The 16,787-nt window shown below is 41.6% G+C and overlaps 1 protein-coding gene and 1 pseudogene across 1 annotated transcript; one reads left to right on the top strand and one right to left on the bottom strand.

Moving 5' to 3' along the window:
• The first annotated feature begins 2,020 nt into the window (after positions 1 to 2,020).
• On the top strand, positions 2,021 to 3,729 carry LOC136964514 (piggyBac transposable element-derived protein 4-like; annotated as a pseudogene).
• Positions 3,730 to 12,702: 8,973 nt separating this feature from the next.
• LOC136964401 (uncharacterized) lies at positions 12,703 to 16,490 on the bottom strand. Its single transcript, XM_067258510.1, has 12 exons — positions 16,423 to 16,490; positions 16,197 to 16,321; positions 15,509 to 15,812; positions 15,327 to 15,409; positions 15,102 to 15,154; positions 14,886 to 14,925; positions 14,694 to 14,758; positions 14,493 to 14,582; positions 14,075 to 14,388; positions 13,748 to 13,926; positions 13,361 to 13,533; positions 12,703 to 12,925 (listed from the first exon to the last, which is right to left on the bottom strand). The coding sequence occupies exons 2-12, from the start codon at positions 16,287 to 16,289 to the stop codon at positions 12,703 to 12,705; spliced, it is 1,617 nt and encodes a 538-aa protein (XP_067114611.1). The 5' UTR covers positions 16,290 to 16,321; positions 16,423 to 16,490.
• Between the last annotated feature and the right edge of the window lie 297 nt (positions 16,491 to 16,787).

Raw genomic sequence — 16,787 nt, 5'->3', positions numbered from 1 at the left:
GGCTAGCAAATTAGCCACCGTTAGCTTCACTTTTCACCACAAAAACGCAATTTCTACTTAAACCATGCAACGGAACGTAAATAAAAATACAACCAACGCAATCGCTAACAAGACGAACCTTTTGACACCGCCGTTGTGTATGTAGTCCAAATATTGACTGATCCTTAGGGGGGCGAAAATAAATAAGAATAAAAATAAATAAATATATATGTGAGAGAACAAAGGTTGTGCCCTTGCCGAAGGCAAAGCACACCCAATAAGTACCTGCACATTAAGGCAGTGAAAGCCCTTCCTATTCACAAAATCGGCCTCGTTTGGCCCAGAGGGCTTTTTCAGGTGGATATGGGTGCAGTCCACTGCGCCAATGACATTAGGAAACTCTGCATAATGATAAGCTCCGTAATGAATAGTGATAAGAATGCATTTTCATGAAATGGTCAAATATTTATTTACTCAATTACCTGCAATTGCTTAAAATCCCTCTTTGATGTCATTGACTGGGACATGGCCTGGGAATATGATGAATTTATTCATCAGCTGGTTGAGCGCCAAGTACACTTTTCTTACAGCAACGCATGCTGCGGCTTTGCCAATGTTTTCTGCATCGCCTACACTGTATAAAAATGTACCTGACGCTAAAAACCTCAAGGCTATGCAGAGAGTCTGAAGCACAGTTAAAGCTCTGCTGCGGCGTGTGATATTTGCAATGTACGGCCCGAGAAGGTCTTGCAAATAAATGAGTCCTTGTCGGCTGAATCGATATCGCTCAAACAGAAACTCATCCGTGTGACACAAAGGATCTTGGCGATCGCGAATAACTCTATCGGTATGGAAAGCTTATCGAACTAGAATAGCTCCTTCGTCAACTGGCTCTCTCAAAAAGGGAGCTGCCATGTTTTCTTTCGGGGGTGTGGCAAGCTTATCCAGCTACACTTACGTTAGCCTGCTCTGGAGCAGGTTAGTGCTAATTGATATGTTACCATGGTGATTTATCCAAAGTTGCTTCCACGAACCAAAAAGTGGGGCGTTTTTTATCTTAGCCTGAAAATTAGCTCGCTAAACCGCTTAGCGAGCTACGACGAATACCCCCCAGGTGTGTTGTGGGTGTGCGAATATTTTTGTTCCTGAGGTGTGGTAGGTGTGTTTGTTGTGAGGATGGACTAAGTACTAGACTTAGTGCCAGTTTGAATTCCGATTGTCGATTTAAAAACACCCCCCGTGCTTCAAAACGGAAATGTTAATTCCTGATGTGTGTGTGGTGTGTTTTTTGTGAGGACAGACTATTTCCCCGGATTACAGCCAGTGTAAATTCCAATAGTGGGTTTAATGAAGCAGTCAACATTGTAGCACTAGTAACCCTTGTGCTACCTTCGGGTCATTGTGACCCACCGTCGTGTTGCGATACCTTTACCTTATACAAAAAGTATTATTTTTGTATTAACCCTGCCACCGCCGTGTCGGTGCGACTCTTCCAAATACAAAAACGTAGATACATAGGGTAGGGGTATATCACGTAATATCACCAGTTAAAACTAGGAGGAACACTTGCGCCGCCCTCGGGTTGTCGTGACCCACCCCGCAGCCCCCCCCCTCCCTAACCCTTGTGCTACCTTCGGGTCATTGTGACCCACCGTCGCGTTGCGATAACTTTACCTAACCCTTGTGCCACCTTCAGGTCATTGTGACCCACCACAGTGTCTGCGTTGTCAACTACGAACCCGCCCCCAAAGTGTATATATCACGTTATATCACTAGTTAACACTAGGTTAGACATTACGTCTGGCATCAGAGAAACCACAGCGGGACCTCTCCGCCAAGCCCACGGCCAAGAGGGGTCGTCGCAGGCCAACATCTCAAAGACGGCCTTTACGATTCGACGATCCGTGATCGCAATTTGGCGGTCGAATTAGGGAGGCGTCCTTAGAATCATTTGTCCATGTAATCACGTCAAATGTGGGCAAGTGCTACTAACACACATTCCGTGGGGGTCAGGACAGCTGTTGTCTAGGGTCACGCAGCTATGGCTGGGTATTTCAGTGTGCTGCAAGTTCTACAGCAGATGTTAGCCAATATCGAGCAAAGTGAGTCTGAAGAGGAGGCAGAGGAAGAGGAAGAAGGGCAAGAGTACGCGGAGCATGTGTCAGAAGAGGAAGACGGGCAAGAGTACGACGCAGTCAACGATGACGACGACGCCGCCGACCAAGCCCCTCTAATCGACAGAGATACTTTCGTGTTGAAAAACGACAAAATGGAAAGGTGTTCGATTGCGTATCGGAGGAATCCGAGGCTGCTGTCGCAACGTGACAGCACGGAGAGGACCAACAGCTTACGCCGTTTCCCACGCTCACAACATTGTCTCCACGTTTTTACTCTTTGTCACACCACAAATCGAAAGAGTAATCTTGGACGTGACAAATCGGGAAGGTTATCTGAAACGCGGAGAGGAGTGGAAAGCCATGGACGCAAGTGACCTACGTGCCTACATAGGGCTGCTAATCCTGGCAGGGGTGTACAAGTCCCGAGGCGAAGCGGCCGCCAGTCTATGGGACGCGCAAAGCGGCAGGGCGATTTTCCGCGCTACCATGCAGCTGAAACTCTTCTACACCTATTCTACGTCGATACGATTTGACGGCCGTGGGACACGAGCGGCGAGACGCGCGGCGGACAAGTTGCCGGCGATAAGAGAGGTCTGGGATATGTGGGTAGAGAGATTACCACGCCTCTATGACCCAGGGCCCGAAAGGACCGTGGATGAACAACTGCTCGCGTTCAGAGGACTGTGTCCTTTCAAGCAGTACATGCCAAGCAAACCGGCGTAATACGGCATCAAGTCGTAGGTTGCATGCGATGCAAAATCAAGCTACGCTTGGAAGATGCAAGTCCCGAAGAAGAACCAGGGGATGCGCGCCGTGCTCGACGTGACAGAGGGCCTGAAGGATCGCAATGTCACGTGTGACAATTTCTTCATCTCTTTTACGAACTCAGACGAGAGCTCATGGCGACGAGAAACATGACCATGGTTGGCACCGTGCGAAAGAACAGGACCGAGCTCCCGTCCGAGCTGCTGACGACGAAGACGCAACGGTGTTGTCGTCGCAGTTCGCCTTCACTCCCAACACTACTCTGGTTTCGTACCTCGCGAAGAAAAATAAGAACGTTTTACTCATGAGCACACGCCACACAGACGCTGAAACCAGTGGCAGAAACGACGGCAAACCAACCATCGTCCTAGACTACAACCGCAACAAAGGAGGTGTCGACAATCTGGATAAGGTCATCACGGCCTACAGCTGTAAAAGGAAGACGGCCCGCTGGCCCCTCGTCATCTTCAGCAACATCGTTGACGTCTCCTAGAACGCCTTTGTGATATGGAGAGAGGTCAACCCCAACTGAATGCCGCGTAAGCGCAACAAGAGGAGGTTTTTCCTTGAGCAGCTCGGAAGGGCCCTCGTGACTCCGCTGATCGAAAGAAGACGATGTCTGCCCCGCACGGGAGCTGCTGCCGCGGTTGTGAAAGATCTCCGGATGGCAAGCTGTCGCGATCCACCTCCTAAACGGCAACCCGGAGAGGATGGCGCAGCAGCCGCCGCCGCCGCCTCCTCATCGGCAGGACCGACCTCGCCGGTCCCTGCCAGTAAGATGAGGAGATGTCAAGTCTGCCCGGTGAAGAAGGACCATAAAACGTTCACCGTTTGTCACGGGTGTAAGAGGCATGTCTGCAAATCCTGAACAACTCAGTCGAGTGCAGAAGAGGGCTTTGCTCAAGCCACAGCACAGTGCTGCTACCGCTACCACCACCACATGCATGGGATTTATAGATGATGTGTCAGGACGGCGGGCAGGAGGTCTATCCCTAGTGCTGTCTGCGGGTTGTTGTGAAGCATGGTGTGACAACTTGTCATGATACAAAAATAAAGTTAAACATTGGATTTTATTCCTCGCGTTTCGGGGTTGTGGTGAGGCAAACTGACGTTGTGACAACTTTTTCATAATAAAAAATTAATAAAGTGAAACCTTTTATTTCTAGCCTTGTCTGCCTAACCTATTAGTACACTATCGAGCTGTATCCTAGTCTGCGCTGTGACTCACCATACCTAGTCTGTTACGCCACTCTCGTGCTGACAACCTTTCGTAATACAAAAATAAAAGTGAAACATCTGTCGAAATAAAAATAAAACATATTTTCTCTGACTGAGAAGCAAACCCAGGCCACAGAGTTGAAAGCCCTGCAGCCTTGCCACTAGACCACCAGGGAGATACTTGTTTATTGCGCTGTCTCTGCCTTTTTGTTAGACATTGAAACGTGTGTTGTCTATTACGAGACCCCACACTGTCTCCGGTTCCTTGTGACCCACAGTGGTCTTCTGACAACTTTTTATAATACAAAAATAAATAAAGTGAAACCTTTTATTCTCACGCTGTGGGTCACACCCACCCCCGAGACAGCGCGAAGGTGGCATAATAGACGACGCTGTGGGTCACAACGACCCGGAGACAGCGCGAAGGTGGCGTAATAGACAACGCTGTGGGTCAGAATGACCCGGAGACAGCGCGAAGGATAAGTTCAGGCTGCATAGACAATGAGGAGAGGGTTAACTGTTTCAGTTTAATTTGCCCTATGGGTTAGCTTGAGCTGTCAGTCCACTATTCGATCAATGTTGTATCATATTTTCTTACTGATAGCACTCAGTGGTGAGGTCTCAGCTTGAGGTCTCCTTTAAAAGCTTGACTAGTTTGGTGCTTGTTGCACCAGAAGCTACAAATATTTAAACTTCAGTTGTGAGTCGATTGGTGTCACTGTTTGTTAATATTTTCTGAGGTTGCTGAATTACACTTCTATCCTATGTTCTATTGCTTATGCCCCATATATGTGAATGATGCGGAACATTACATTACATTTATGCATTTATCAGACGCTTTTATCCAAAGCGACTTCCAAGAGACAGCTTTACAAAAGTGCAAAGGTCACTGATCATAACAACGAGATAACAACAACGAGATAGCCCATGGTTAGCCCGAGATAACATGGTTAGGATATGGCTCCAATAACTAATCCGATTACAATGTACAAAACTTTGTGCTTGATGTGTGTCCTTCTGTGTGTTTGTATCCCTTAGTGTATCTTCCACGTGTCCCATGTGTGGACAGATCCTTAATCAAATATGATGAAAGCCTTCTCCTTGGAGAAGGAACATTTGGTCAGGTGTATGCAGGCTCCTACCAGGGTATGCCTGCAACTGTGAAAAGAATACTGTTGGGAGGTGCCAAAGCTGAAGAGAAGGACATCCTCCATGAAATAAATGTGTCTCTGTAAGAATATTTCATTTCAATTAAATTTTCTGTGCTCTGTGTAGCTTTTGTAATGTGTTACTTTTTATTACTAAAAATGAATTATATAATGGTAAGTATTTCTAATACATCAGTTTAGCCTTGCTTTGGCCAAATAGTTGTCAATTACTGTTGCAAATGCGTGTTTGTTTAAAAAAATCAAGAAACCATTTATTTATCTTTAATAACTCGAAAGACAGAATGGGGTAAGCAACCTGAGATGACTTCTTAGTTGTGAAAGAATGAGATTACATTGGGTTATTTTCAATATTCACAGGAGACTGTCACATCCCAACATAGTGAGACTTCTGGCAGCAGTTCGCTGTGACACCTTTTTGTTGGCTACAGAGTATATTCATGGAGCTCATCTTGATGTCGTCATTAACTCTGACAGCTGCATTGTAAAGGTATTTTTTCTATTGTTATTTCAGTTATCTGCAGTTGATTAAATGTGATTAAATGTGTCACTGCACATCTTTTTGGGGGGGAAATAAACAATTAATAAGTCTCTACAAAAAATAAGTTTTGTAAATAAGTCTATTGAAATTACTAATTATTTGCTAGAATTATAGCTGGAAGGACATGATCTAGCAATGGCGACAGAGTACATCCATGCACAGGACCTTAAGCCTGCCAATGTTATGGTAAGTTATTTTTCCTTCAGGAATAAGCCAACTGGAGATGGTAATGGAAGCATCACCTTTTTTTAATGATCTCTGAAGGGAAATAATTTGAGAGATATGAGTGATGTGCTGAAAATATACTCAAGACTTTTAACTTGTTGCATTATTTAAAGTGACAGGGTGCACCAGCATACTTTAGTGTCAAAATGCAGAACTTGTAGACCACGATGAAGGTGTATAGGTTGACAGATGACAAACTGAACCAAAAATATCAATCATTTGGCTCCATATCAAATTTAGTGCAGCCCTTTTTGATTGCTTTGCTTTTATAAGTTTAAATATGCATTCCCACAGTACTTTCGTACAACATTCATAATTTTTCTGTACCTTTCAGATTCAATTACAGTCGAGGAAGGCAATCCTAACAGACTGGGGTTTGGCCAACATTAGGGACACTGTCCAGCTTCGCCAAGGTAGCCGTATACAAGGACAGACTGTAGGGCCCATGGGCGGGACTTTCCTGTACATGGCACCTGAGTGCATCCTGCAGTTTCAGGATGCCTCCTGTAACACTGACATGTGGTCCCTGGGGGCCACCTACCTGGAATTGTTCACAAGGTCAACCTCATGGGTCATCAGCAAACAACAAGAGCTCGCTGCTCACATGGCATTGAATACCCCACCACATGCTCTCCCATGTCTCAACGAGAAGTACCACTTTTTGTGTTCATTGCTCAACTATGAGCCGCAATCCCGACCCACCGCTTCAGAAGTAGTAGAGTTTCTCAAGTCAGGGCTTATGCTGGATTTAGAGAGCCAATATGGGTGTAAGTAGTAGGGAAATGCTGTCAGTGTGTGGAAGTGTTTTTGTTTTTGGTGGTTCTTCCTGATAGTTCTGAACAGCAGTTAAGTACAGGATCAATTCCTGAATTCATAGTTTAAATAATTGAAAGATTTGTAATGATGTTTGTATATGGATGCATTGTCCGTTGTGTGGTCAATAATGTCCAGCAGTAATGTATGTTTGTTCTAACAGAATGCACTTTATTAAAGAACATATGTCAAATATGGTTAATGATACACTGTTCAAAAAATGTCATGAAAAATAAAACGTCAAGCTGGGGCCTACAATATAGCCTATACCACTAAGGTCACCATAGCACCTTATTAAAATGAGGGAAACCATGTAGAACTGTTATCTATTTTGTATTCAGAAAGGCCCATTGACCATGGTTGATAAGATTCTCGATTCCCACCCAGACCCCCACGCCTTACTTTTTTCACTCTCTTTCCCTCAACATAATTTTATATAATTTGTTTGCCTCTTCAAATGTAGAGGGTGTTTGAGCCCCATTTCTATTCATCCACATCATCATGTCATCCACTAATTTCATGTACGCAGCCATTGACTGTATGTGTAAACCTGACATCTTCCAGAACTGCTCATCCATGTCACAGATGAAGCGGGTGGCATAACGAAGGAGTTCTGGCTCCACTGGGCACAACATATTGACAAACCCTGTGGGGGGAATTCCGTTTTTTTTGGGGGGGGGGGGGGGGGGAACTAAACAAATTCTGACTCAACAATGCTGATTCGACTTTAAGACACACCAGGCAACATTTTTGCTACAGTAAGGGAATCCATATGTTGTGTGTACATTGCCTGGTATGCCTTTAACTCAGGGTGTCAGGGTTTACAGTTAGATAGGACATTAGGATTTAGCCAATGATCTGTTATTTTCAAAGCAAAGACCTGTTAACTTACATGTGCACAGGATTGTCCAGTTCGAGCATGTCAGCCTCTATCATCCCCTAAGCATGTGATTATAAAAACATACAAAATTACTCTATTGTTGGATAACAACAATTTATGATATTTTGTAAACTAAAAGTCATGAGTGCTAAGTGGTAAGGTAGTAAAGACTTTTGAAGATTTAAGATGTTTAAACCATTTGCTGGAATACCTCAAACCTTGTCAGCCGTTTTTTGATCCATGTCCACTTACTGTTGAAGCTTTCAGCTCTCTAAAAAAGGAAAGAAAGAAAATATACTTCCCTTTAGATTAGCAAAAATTCACATCACTGTTAGTATATTAATCAGACAAAAAAAACTACCTGGTTGTGCACTGACATCCCCATTCTGAAGGCTTGCCATGCTTGCTCTCCAAGTTGCCGCATCTGATATGCGATCTGCATTTGACCGACAAGGTTCTCCTTCCCTCTGTCGCTTCTAATCATTTTGGGACACCCTTAACATATATGAACACAATCATTGTGTTTTTGGCCAAATCCACATGTTCAATTGCTGTCATGAGCAATTCACTAACAAAGAAACTACATTACACACTTCCCTCTCCCACAACAGTGTCATGGGAGTATCTAGCCACACATTTTTGCTTGCGGTTAGACGTGCCCACTTTTAGCCATAGAAGCCTCCGTGAAAACCTGAGTGCAAAGACAGAAAAACTATAATGTGTAAATGGATTACATTTACATTTAGTCATTTAGCAGACGCTCTTATCCAGAGCGACTTACAGTAAGTACAGGGACATTCCCCCGAGGCAAGTAGGGTGAAGTGCCTTGCCCAAGGACACAACGTCAGTTGGCATGACCGAGAATCGAACTGGCAACCTTCGGATTACTAGCCCGATTCCCTCACCACTCAGCCAACTGACTCCCTGGGTTGCTACAGTCTCTTCACCTACATATATTACTAGCCTCATGCTGAAATTACGACAGCTTTACAATATACGTATACAGGTTTTGAAATGGCTCAGAAATATTGACAGAATATTGGAGAATGTACAGTTTAAGTGTAAGGCTGCAAAAACACAGTCTTGCAGTACCACTTTGTACCTTGACATTGCTAGACCATTTAAGTCAAGAGTACTGTGGCAAATATAATGGCAACCCCCTCCAAATTCAAATGACATCATGCAAAAGACATTGGACCTCATGCATCAATATCTTTGTTAGAATTTTAAAGTTTATTCCTAAGGTTTCTATATAAAATAGATATGAACAGACAAATAAACATTGGTGAATGCCTGAATCTCTGTGGAAAACAGCATAAGTGAGGTTTAAGAACAAATTTCTTTCTAAGAACGGTTGGCGAATGAGGCCCATTGTTAGTTTACTTACCCATCAATGCACAGATGTACCCACATACCTGTCATTACCTGTAAGAAAAAACAATACATTTCTGTATATTTTGTTATATTGTTATATGTTATATTGTACATTATGTACACAAGTTCAATAAAAGCATGCAAAGTTGTTTACCATCGATATTCCAGGTACAATTTGGCCCATGGCTGTGGTAATTTCTTCTGTGGATCTTTTTTTGGCCTGTCTTTCTACACCACTTGCATCTACATCTCTCATGATGTCAGCAACATCATTCCTACATTGAAAATTATTTCAAATGAATGTGAGAAAGGGCTTAAAAGTTACAGGGTCATAGTCAAGTGATTCTAAGCCATTTAATACATCATCAACCTGTAGCAAGGCCTCATTCCCCTGATATCACGAACACGCTTCAGCATTGCTCTAATGCCTTGATCAGGTGACCTGTGTCTCAGCTCACTCTGGAAATCAACATATACAATTGCATACAATCTTCTCAGCACTGAAAAAAATGATGTTTAAGGTTTACTCAAAAAAAATGAGGCAACAATTTGCAAACAATTTTTGTGTTTAAATTTAACACCATGTAATGTGTTTAAATTACACTACACAAACTAAGTAAAATGTACTCAGTATTAGCAATTAATATTCACAAAGTATTAGCAATTAATATTCACCAAGTATATCAGGTAAGGCTTACTTAATTTTTCGCAGTTTACGTAGTAAATTTTACTTGGATTGTCAAATACAAAACTACTTATAAATATCTATTAATTAAATAACAATTAACTCCCAGTTATCAGTATGTTTTAACTAAATTATATCAGTATAAATGATTGGTTATAAATTGTAAGATGCATAACATTTAACATCATCAACAATGTTTTAATCACTCACATTGAACAGTATATATCTTGTCAACTTTTTTATTACAGTTATAGTGAAAAAGGCCTCACACAATCACAATCATAGAATGGGCTGGTACAGTTTAAGTCAGCAATGTGTTTCAGACTATGGTCCCATTAAACCTATCACCAAAGACCTAAAACATTTCAACCACAAATAAAACACTGGCATTTGCTACTAAAGACTAATTGTTAAACAATAACCTGGGAATTGTTTACAATGCCTTAAAATATGGTTAGAGCACAACGCTCAAAAGTCCACATGCCTTGATATGGTGTGGTAACTTAAAATAATAAAAGAAACTTAAGTCCTGTGAAAAACAAGGAAGGACTTTTCTACGGTGGCCGAGATGGGCAAACCAACATTACAAAATCTGAAACACTTTTACAAAGCTTGAGACAAATTTACATTTTGGAAAACATTTTTACATATCATAAAACAAAATTACATTACCAAAACACATTACCAAGTCCCAAAACAAATTTACATTTCAGAAAACAAATTAACTAGACGCGAAACACTTTTACAAGTCCCGAAACAAATTTACAAGTGGCGAAACAAATTTACAAACGACATTAACCGGAAAGGGAATGTACCAATTCCAAAGTTGACGCGGAAGTGATAACGGAAGCGCTCAGTTTGAGTTGATGGCGGTTGATGGAGTTCATGGTGACCCAAAATGGACAGCGATAGAGTGGTGTTTTGCCCGTTTTGTGGCATACATATGAACCAATTAACAAGATTTTGTTTTTCGTGTGGTCGGTCTTTGGAGTTTTTAAATGGCGCAGACCAGAGTGAAGGACCAGATGTGTTGCAGCAGTGCATACCAAATTTTAATGAGGGACACTCGTACGCTGTAATCGTGGACATGATGTCATGTTTACACGGTGTGCACATCAGCTTGAGGTCTCTGAAAAGCAAACTGAATGATGCTGGGTTATATCGCAGAAAGGATTTCTCCTCTACAAACGTCATAATTAGGGCAATACGACTGGAACTTCGTGGACCTGGACAGCTGTTTGGCTACCGCATGATGTGGCAGGAGCTCAAACAAAAGTACAATCTGCGAGTGAAGAGGGATCATGTAATGAATTTGCTCCGGGAGCTCAATCCTAGAGGGTGCGAGAGGAGAGCACGCAGAAGGTTTATAAGGAGAACCTACCACTCCATGGGACCGAACTATATTTGGCACGCGGATGGTTATGATAAACTCAAGCCATTCGGTTTGGCTCTTTCAGGGTGTATCGATGGATTTTCGCGTAAAGTACTGTGGCTTGTATGTGGATCAACAAATAATGATCCAACTGTGATCGCTCACTATTTCCTGTCATGTGTGCGAAACCTCGGTGTCATCCCCATGAGACTGAGGACTGATTGCGGCACGGAAAACGGGACCATGGCCGCAATTCAGTGCACCCTACGCCACCACCACAATGACTACTACTCTGGAGCGTCCAGCCACATGTATGGCTCATCCACAAGCAACCAGAGGATTGAGTCATGGTGGTCCATATTCAGAAAGGGAAGGTGAGTGGCCTTCATAAAGTCATTTAATTATGTGTAACCTTCATTCATTCAAACGTATATGCTTAAAACTTTAACTTTTTTATTATTTATTGATTTCTATAGGGCTCAGTTCTGGATGGAGCTATTTGCAGACCTTACAGATGCCGGATACTTCAACGGGAGTCACGAGCATCAGTGTCTACTGAGATATTGCTTTGGTGATGTTCTTCAGAAGGACTTGGATGAGTGTGTGAGACTGTGGAACAGTCACAGGATTCGCCCCTCCAAAACAGCATCATGTCCAGAAGGATTGCCCAATGAGCTCTACTACTTACCACACAGGTAATACTTTGGTGATAGATGGTATTTGTTTTGCTTTTATCTTAAATTTAAATACTTTTAATTATATCTTCTGTTTAACATAGGTTTGGCTCCAGAGACTGTGGATTTCAAATTGAGCAGGCTGAACTGGATGCCTTTCCTGAGACTCACTTGACAAGAGCTCCATGTGGGGACCCAAACATTCAGGAGTACTTGGACTTAGCCATGGAGCACAATCATTTACAGAAGCCAGAGTACTGGCAGTCTTCAACTGAACTGTATCTGAGATTAAAAGAAATTGCTCATCTATGAATTGATTGATTGGGAGATTTATTGTAATGGTGGTGGAACATGTACACAAAGTGTCTTCCACAGCTTCAATATTTCAAAGTGGGAATAAAAATAATGGGTCATGGATCACAATCTAAAACAATTGTCAAAATGCTAACTGAGAATGCTCACATACCCTTACATTATAAAAGCCTCCTTACATTATAAAAGCCTCCTTAACAAATGCAACTATAACCTATAACAGCAACAAAGAAACAACATTTTTAGAGTCAGAGCTCTAGGGGTTATCCAGTCATAGGGCTTATAGACAGCCAAATCCTGGACTATTTTGAATTCCAAAGTCCATTTGTGATTTAAACACACTATATGTGTCCAGGAGTGGTAATTTCAACAAGTTTTAACATGTATTTGCCATTGGGAATGGGGAGTCATCCAGGAACTCTATTTGTGGCAATGGTTGCAAGCCAGATGGGGGAAGTGATGTCAGCCCAGTTGCAAACATCAAAACGTCCTCCACAGACACAGCAGCCGCGCCTTCTGCAAAGAAATAAATGTTCAGATATACCATGGTAATGTGGTTTTCCAATTAGTTACAAAAAACCTTACAAACCTTCACAGTCAAGGAGATAGTCTGCCCAGTAGGCCACAGTTTGACTTTCTTTTAGTCTCCTATTACTCCCTGAAGGGCTGAGGTCAGGTTTGAAGAGTTTTTCGAGCTCAAAGCCAGTGAGTCGCTTTTCAAAGTGGCACAGGACAGGGGTCAGCAAAGTAGGGTGTTGCTGTAGTGTAGTCAGAAACTGAAGGGCTGAAAGACCATCTTTGAATCTACAAAGTGAACACAAACACTGTTTCACTGCTGTGTAGTGCCAACTGCATTTAAATTATCTAAAGAAAACTTTTTGAGGTTCTCTTCACGACAATTACGATCCACCTAAAAAAAAACATTTGGGGAAAATGGTTGTGTGATAACATTCTTTTGATTTGCACATGGAAAGGTGTTACAAACTGCAAAAAAAAAAATCACACGGAGGAATGACACAGAGGGCAGGTTGGCAAGGAATGGAGAGACAGACATCACATAGTGTATTACAACTGAAAGCCTAAGGCAAAACATTTGTCACAGTGGCTAACTAATATACAGATACACATGCCATTAAGCATTTTAAACAAAAATGTCATACATTTTTGTTTAAATAAAAAAGAAAATCACATAAAACATAAAAAAGACAATCACCATCATAATTCAAAATATTATCTTACCTGTCAATTACAGATGAGTTGCGGTCAATAATATACCACTGGAGGTAGTCTGCCACAATTTCTTTCTTTTCTTCCACAGCAGCCACATGTCTCAGACAGCCTGCTGTTTGTAACATTGTGCTGTGTCTCATGATACATTCTTGCAGAGCATCCAATGAAGCAGCATTCTCAATCTTAAAGACAAATAGTCATAAACACCCCAGTAAATAACTATGTACTATCCTTGCCCATTTTTATTCTGTGACATGCAGTAACCCTACCCTATCAAAAACAAATACATTCTGCAAATTCTGTGTATGCAATATAGGAAGTAAACATTGTCTTAAAACAGTGCAGGAACTATGTCAAACTCTGTCCTACCACATTGTAGATTTATGCTATTCTCACCTCTCGCAAAGCTTTACCTATTTCTTCATCAGTTATTAAATTAACTGTTGATTTGAATGAAGGCTGGCCGGCAAGATAATGTACAAGATCTTCTGACAGGAAATGGGGTCCTGGACCTCCATGTACAACTGACACTGCGATCATCTTTCCTGCCATGAAGTATTCATCCTCCCTAACAGCTATGAATGAATTCATATTGCAAAATGAAAACATACAATACATTATATACTTTAAGATATTGAGGAAAAAAGCATATGCTGTGTCATCTATTTGTTTAATGATCATTAACCAACCATTAGTATAGCACACTTCTAACCCCATACATACCATTTGCATTGTAGACCAAGAACCGATGTCCTTCTGGTCCATCAAAAATGGGCCGGTCTTTCAGGTGTTTCATTAGCAGAGATAACAATTCTCGTCTTGGACCACCAGTGTCAATTCCCTCCTCAAAAATACCAGCATCATCAGTAAATCTGACCAGCATGTCACAGGTTTCAGAATATGTTGTATGCTTGAAACCTCTGACGGCTCCATCCCAAACATTAGCCCTTGAGATGTTGAACCTGCTGACTCTTTTGTGATCAATAGGAAGCGCCAGGTTTGCTACAATGTCAGGTAGTGTAATGTCCATCTCCTCCCTGTAATGACAAAAAGTGATTTAATTAATGGATATCCCAGACAGTGCACACTTTTACAACAGTTATTTAAATACCGGAATGCCACACTCAAAAGCTAATTTTACACTGCCGTGTGTTGGAAATTCTCCACATTGACTGCAACCAGCTCCTCATCCTCTTCCTCAACACCTGGTGCATACAGGTCCGTGTATTTACTGTTGGGAAATTACAATTTCCATGTTAAAACATCTTACAAACACAAATTTCTTCCCCATGAATTAAATTGAAAGTATGTGTCACTATCCTTTTTTTAATTTATTTTTTACCTGTAGCAAGTCTTGTCTGGATTTGTTTCAGATGGATCCATATCCTCAGCATCAGATATTACTATCTGAAAAACAAATTAAAATGTCTGAAGCATTTACATTACATTTAGCAGACGCTTTTGTCCAAAGCGACGTACAAGGGAGAAACAACAACTCTAAGAAACGTCAGGCTGCCACAGTCTGCCCTATTACCTGTCCAGGCCGAATTGTTGCTGAATGTCCCGGTGCATCTCTAAAACATGATACAAATAATACAATTACTACATTAATTATTACTGTTCTTCAGGCCTACAATAGTCATGTAAGAATGTAAACGAATACAGGCAAGATTCCTATTGTTTGATTACCACTAGAAAGGATAAAAAATGTTGACTGTGTGACAAAGGCTAGATGTCAAAATGTACCTACCTTTCATCTTTAGGTTTGAGTTTGGGAGTACTTCGGTTTTGTGGTTCAAAAACCTGAGAGGAAACGCATTAATTTATCAACAATTTGTAATAGCTTCGATAACTGTTCCCTTACCCCATACAGTATATATATATAATGGTGAAAGGTTGTCAGTATTGTCATAGATAAATCAATACATGCATTCATAAATAAATACGTATTAAAATAAATAAATAATTGATGTACCACTGTGTCAGCTCGATTGAATTCAGCTGTGCTCCTTGATGCGATGACAATTTCAGAATCAGAGTCTGAAGTATTATCCGTTGCTGTAAAAACAAACAAACAGATCATGTAGATAATGCAGATGCATCCTTCAGTAGAGTATCTAAAATATGTAAAAATGTTGAATCCTGAGATCCACTAACCTCCTCCTTTAAAATGTGTTTCTAGGCAAATGAAAAATGTGATCCTGCAATATGGCCTTCCTAGTTCCTTTTTATATTCTGCCAATTTGAATGGCCTTTCTGATCCAGGCACATGGACCACCTCTGAGCAGTCTGGATACAAAAGGATGTACGGTCCTTCTGGCATGTCCTTGTTAAATGTTTCCATTTTCTGGACAGCTTGTACATCAGGTGCTGCTACCTCTGGGTCTACAAATAACGGGAGTGTTTTCCCTCTTAGAGGTTTTAAATCAGTTCCATTTGGCACCATCAATCCAATGTTTATCTAATAAAATGACAAAGATGTATTAAACATAGGTAAAATAAAAGACTATACATACATCTGTGTTTCCCATTAATTATGGAGAATGTGTTGTCCCTCCATGGTCTAATTGGTGCCACCACAGATTCATAGTGAGCCGAACATGTCAATAAGCTGCACTCTCCAATTCGATAGTGTTTGCCCAATTGCTTTAGCAAAGCATCTCGCCCTGCACGAGAGCTTCTGTTATTCTGCCTAAATCTACGCAAAGATACCCTCTTCAAAGATGTTAGTTTTTCTTTTTAACTTAATTCAATCTGTACAATAAATCTACTATGATAGAGATCCATTTAAGAGTCACCTCGAGTCAGACAGTCGAGTTATAAGCTAACAGTCAGTACAATTTACCTGGACGTGTTTTCGTTCTTTAGCCCGATGTCTTCCTCTCGGCCCGTAGTTAAAAGACTGACGCTCTTTGGACTTTGAACTTCTGTACTCCATGAACTGTTTGTATGATGTGCAAGGTTTTTCTGCTGAAATTAGCAAAGCTCAGTTTCAAAATAGAAAGTTAACGGCCGCTAACCAAAAGCGCTATTCACTTTCATTCAGGTAGCGAGCGTTGTGCTGCACTTACTTTGTTTAGCATTATCCGGCTGTTGAGATGTCCCCTGTGTGTTTGGTCCTTCTGTCTGGTCTGCGCCATTTAAAAACTACAAAGACCGACCACACGAAAAACAAAATCTTGTTAATTGGCTCATATGTTTGCCACAAAACGGGCAAAACACCACTCTATCGCTGTCCATTTTGGGTCACCATGAACTCCATCAACCGCCATCAACTCAAACTGAGCGCTTCCGTTATCACTTCCGCGTCAACTTTGGAATTGGTACATTCCCTTTCCGGCTAATGTCGTTTGTAAATTTGTTTCGCCACTTGTAAATTTGTTTCGGGACTTGTAAAAGTGTTTCGCGTCTAGTTAATTAGTTTTCTGAAATGTAA

This window comes from Osmerus mordax, chromosome 20 (genome assembly GCF_038355195.1).
Source record: "Osmerus mordax isolate fOsmMor3 chromosome 20, fOsmMor3.pri, whole genome shotgun sequence".
Taxonomy (NCBI): domain Eukaryota; kingdom Metazoa; phylum Chordata; class Actinopteri; order Osmeriformes; family Osmeridae; genus Osmerus; species Osmerus mordax.
This window is presented reverse-complemented; position numbering and strand designations above follow the sequence as displayed.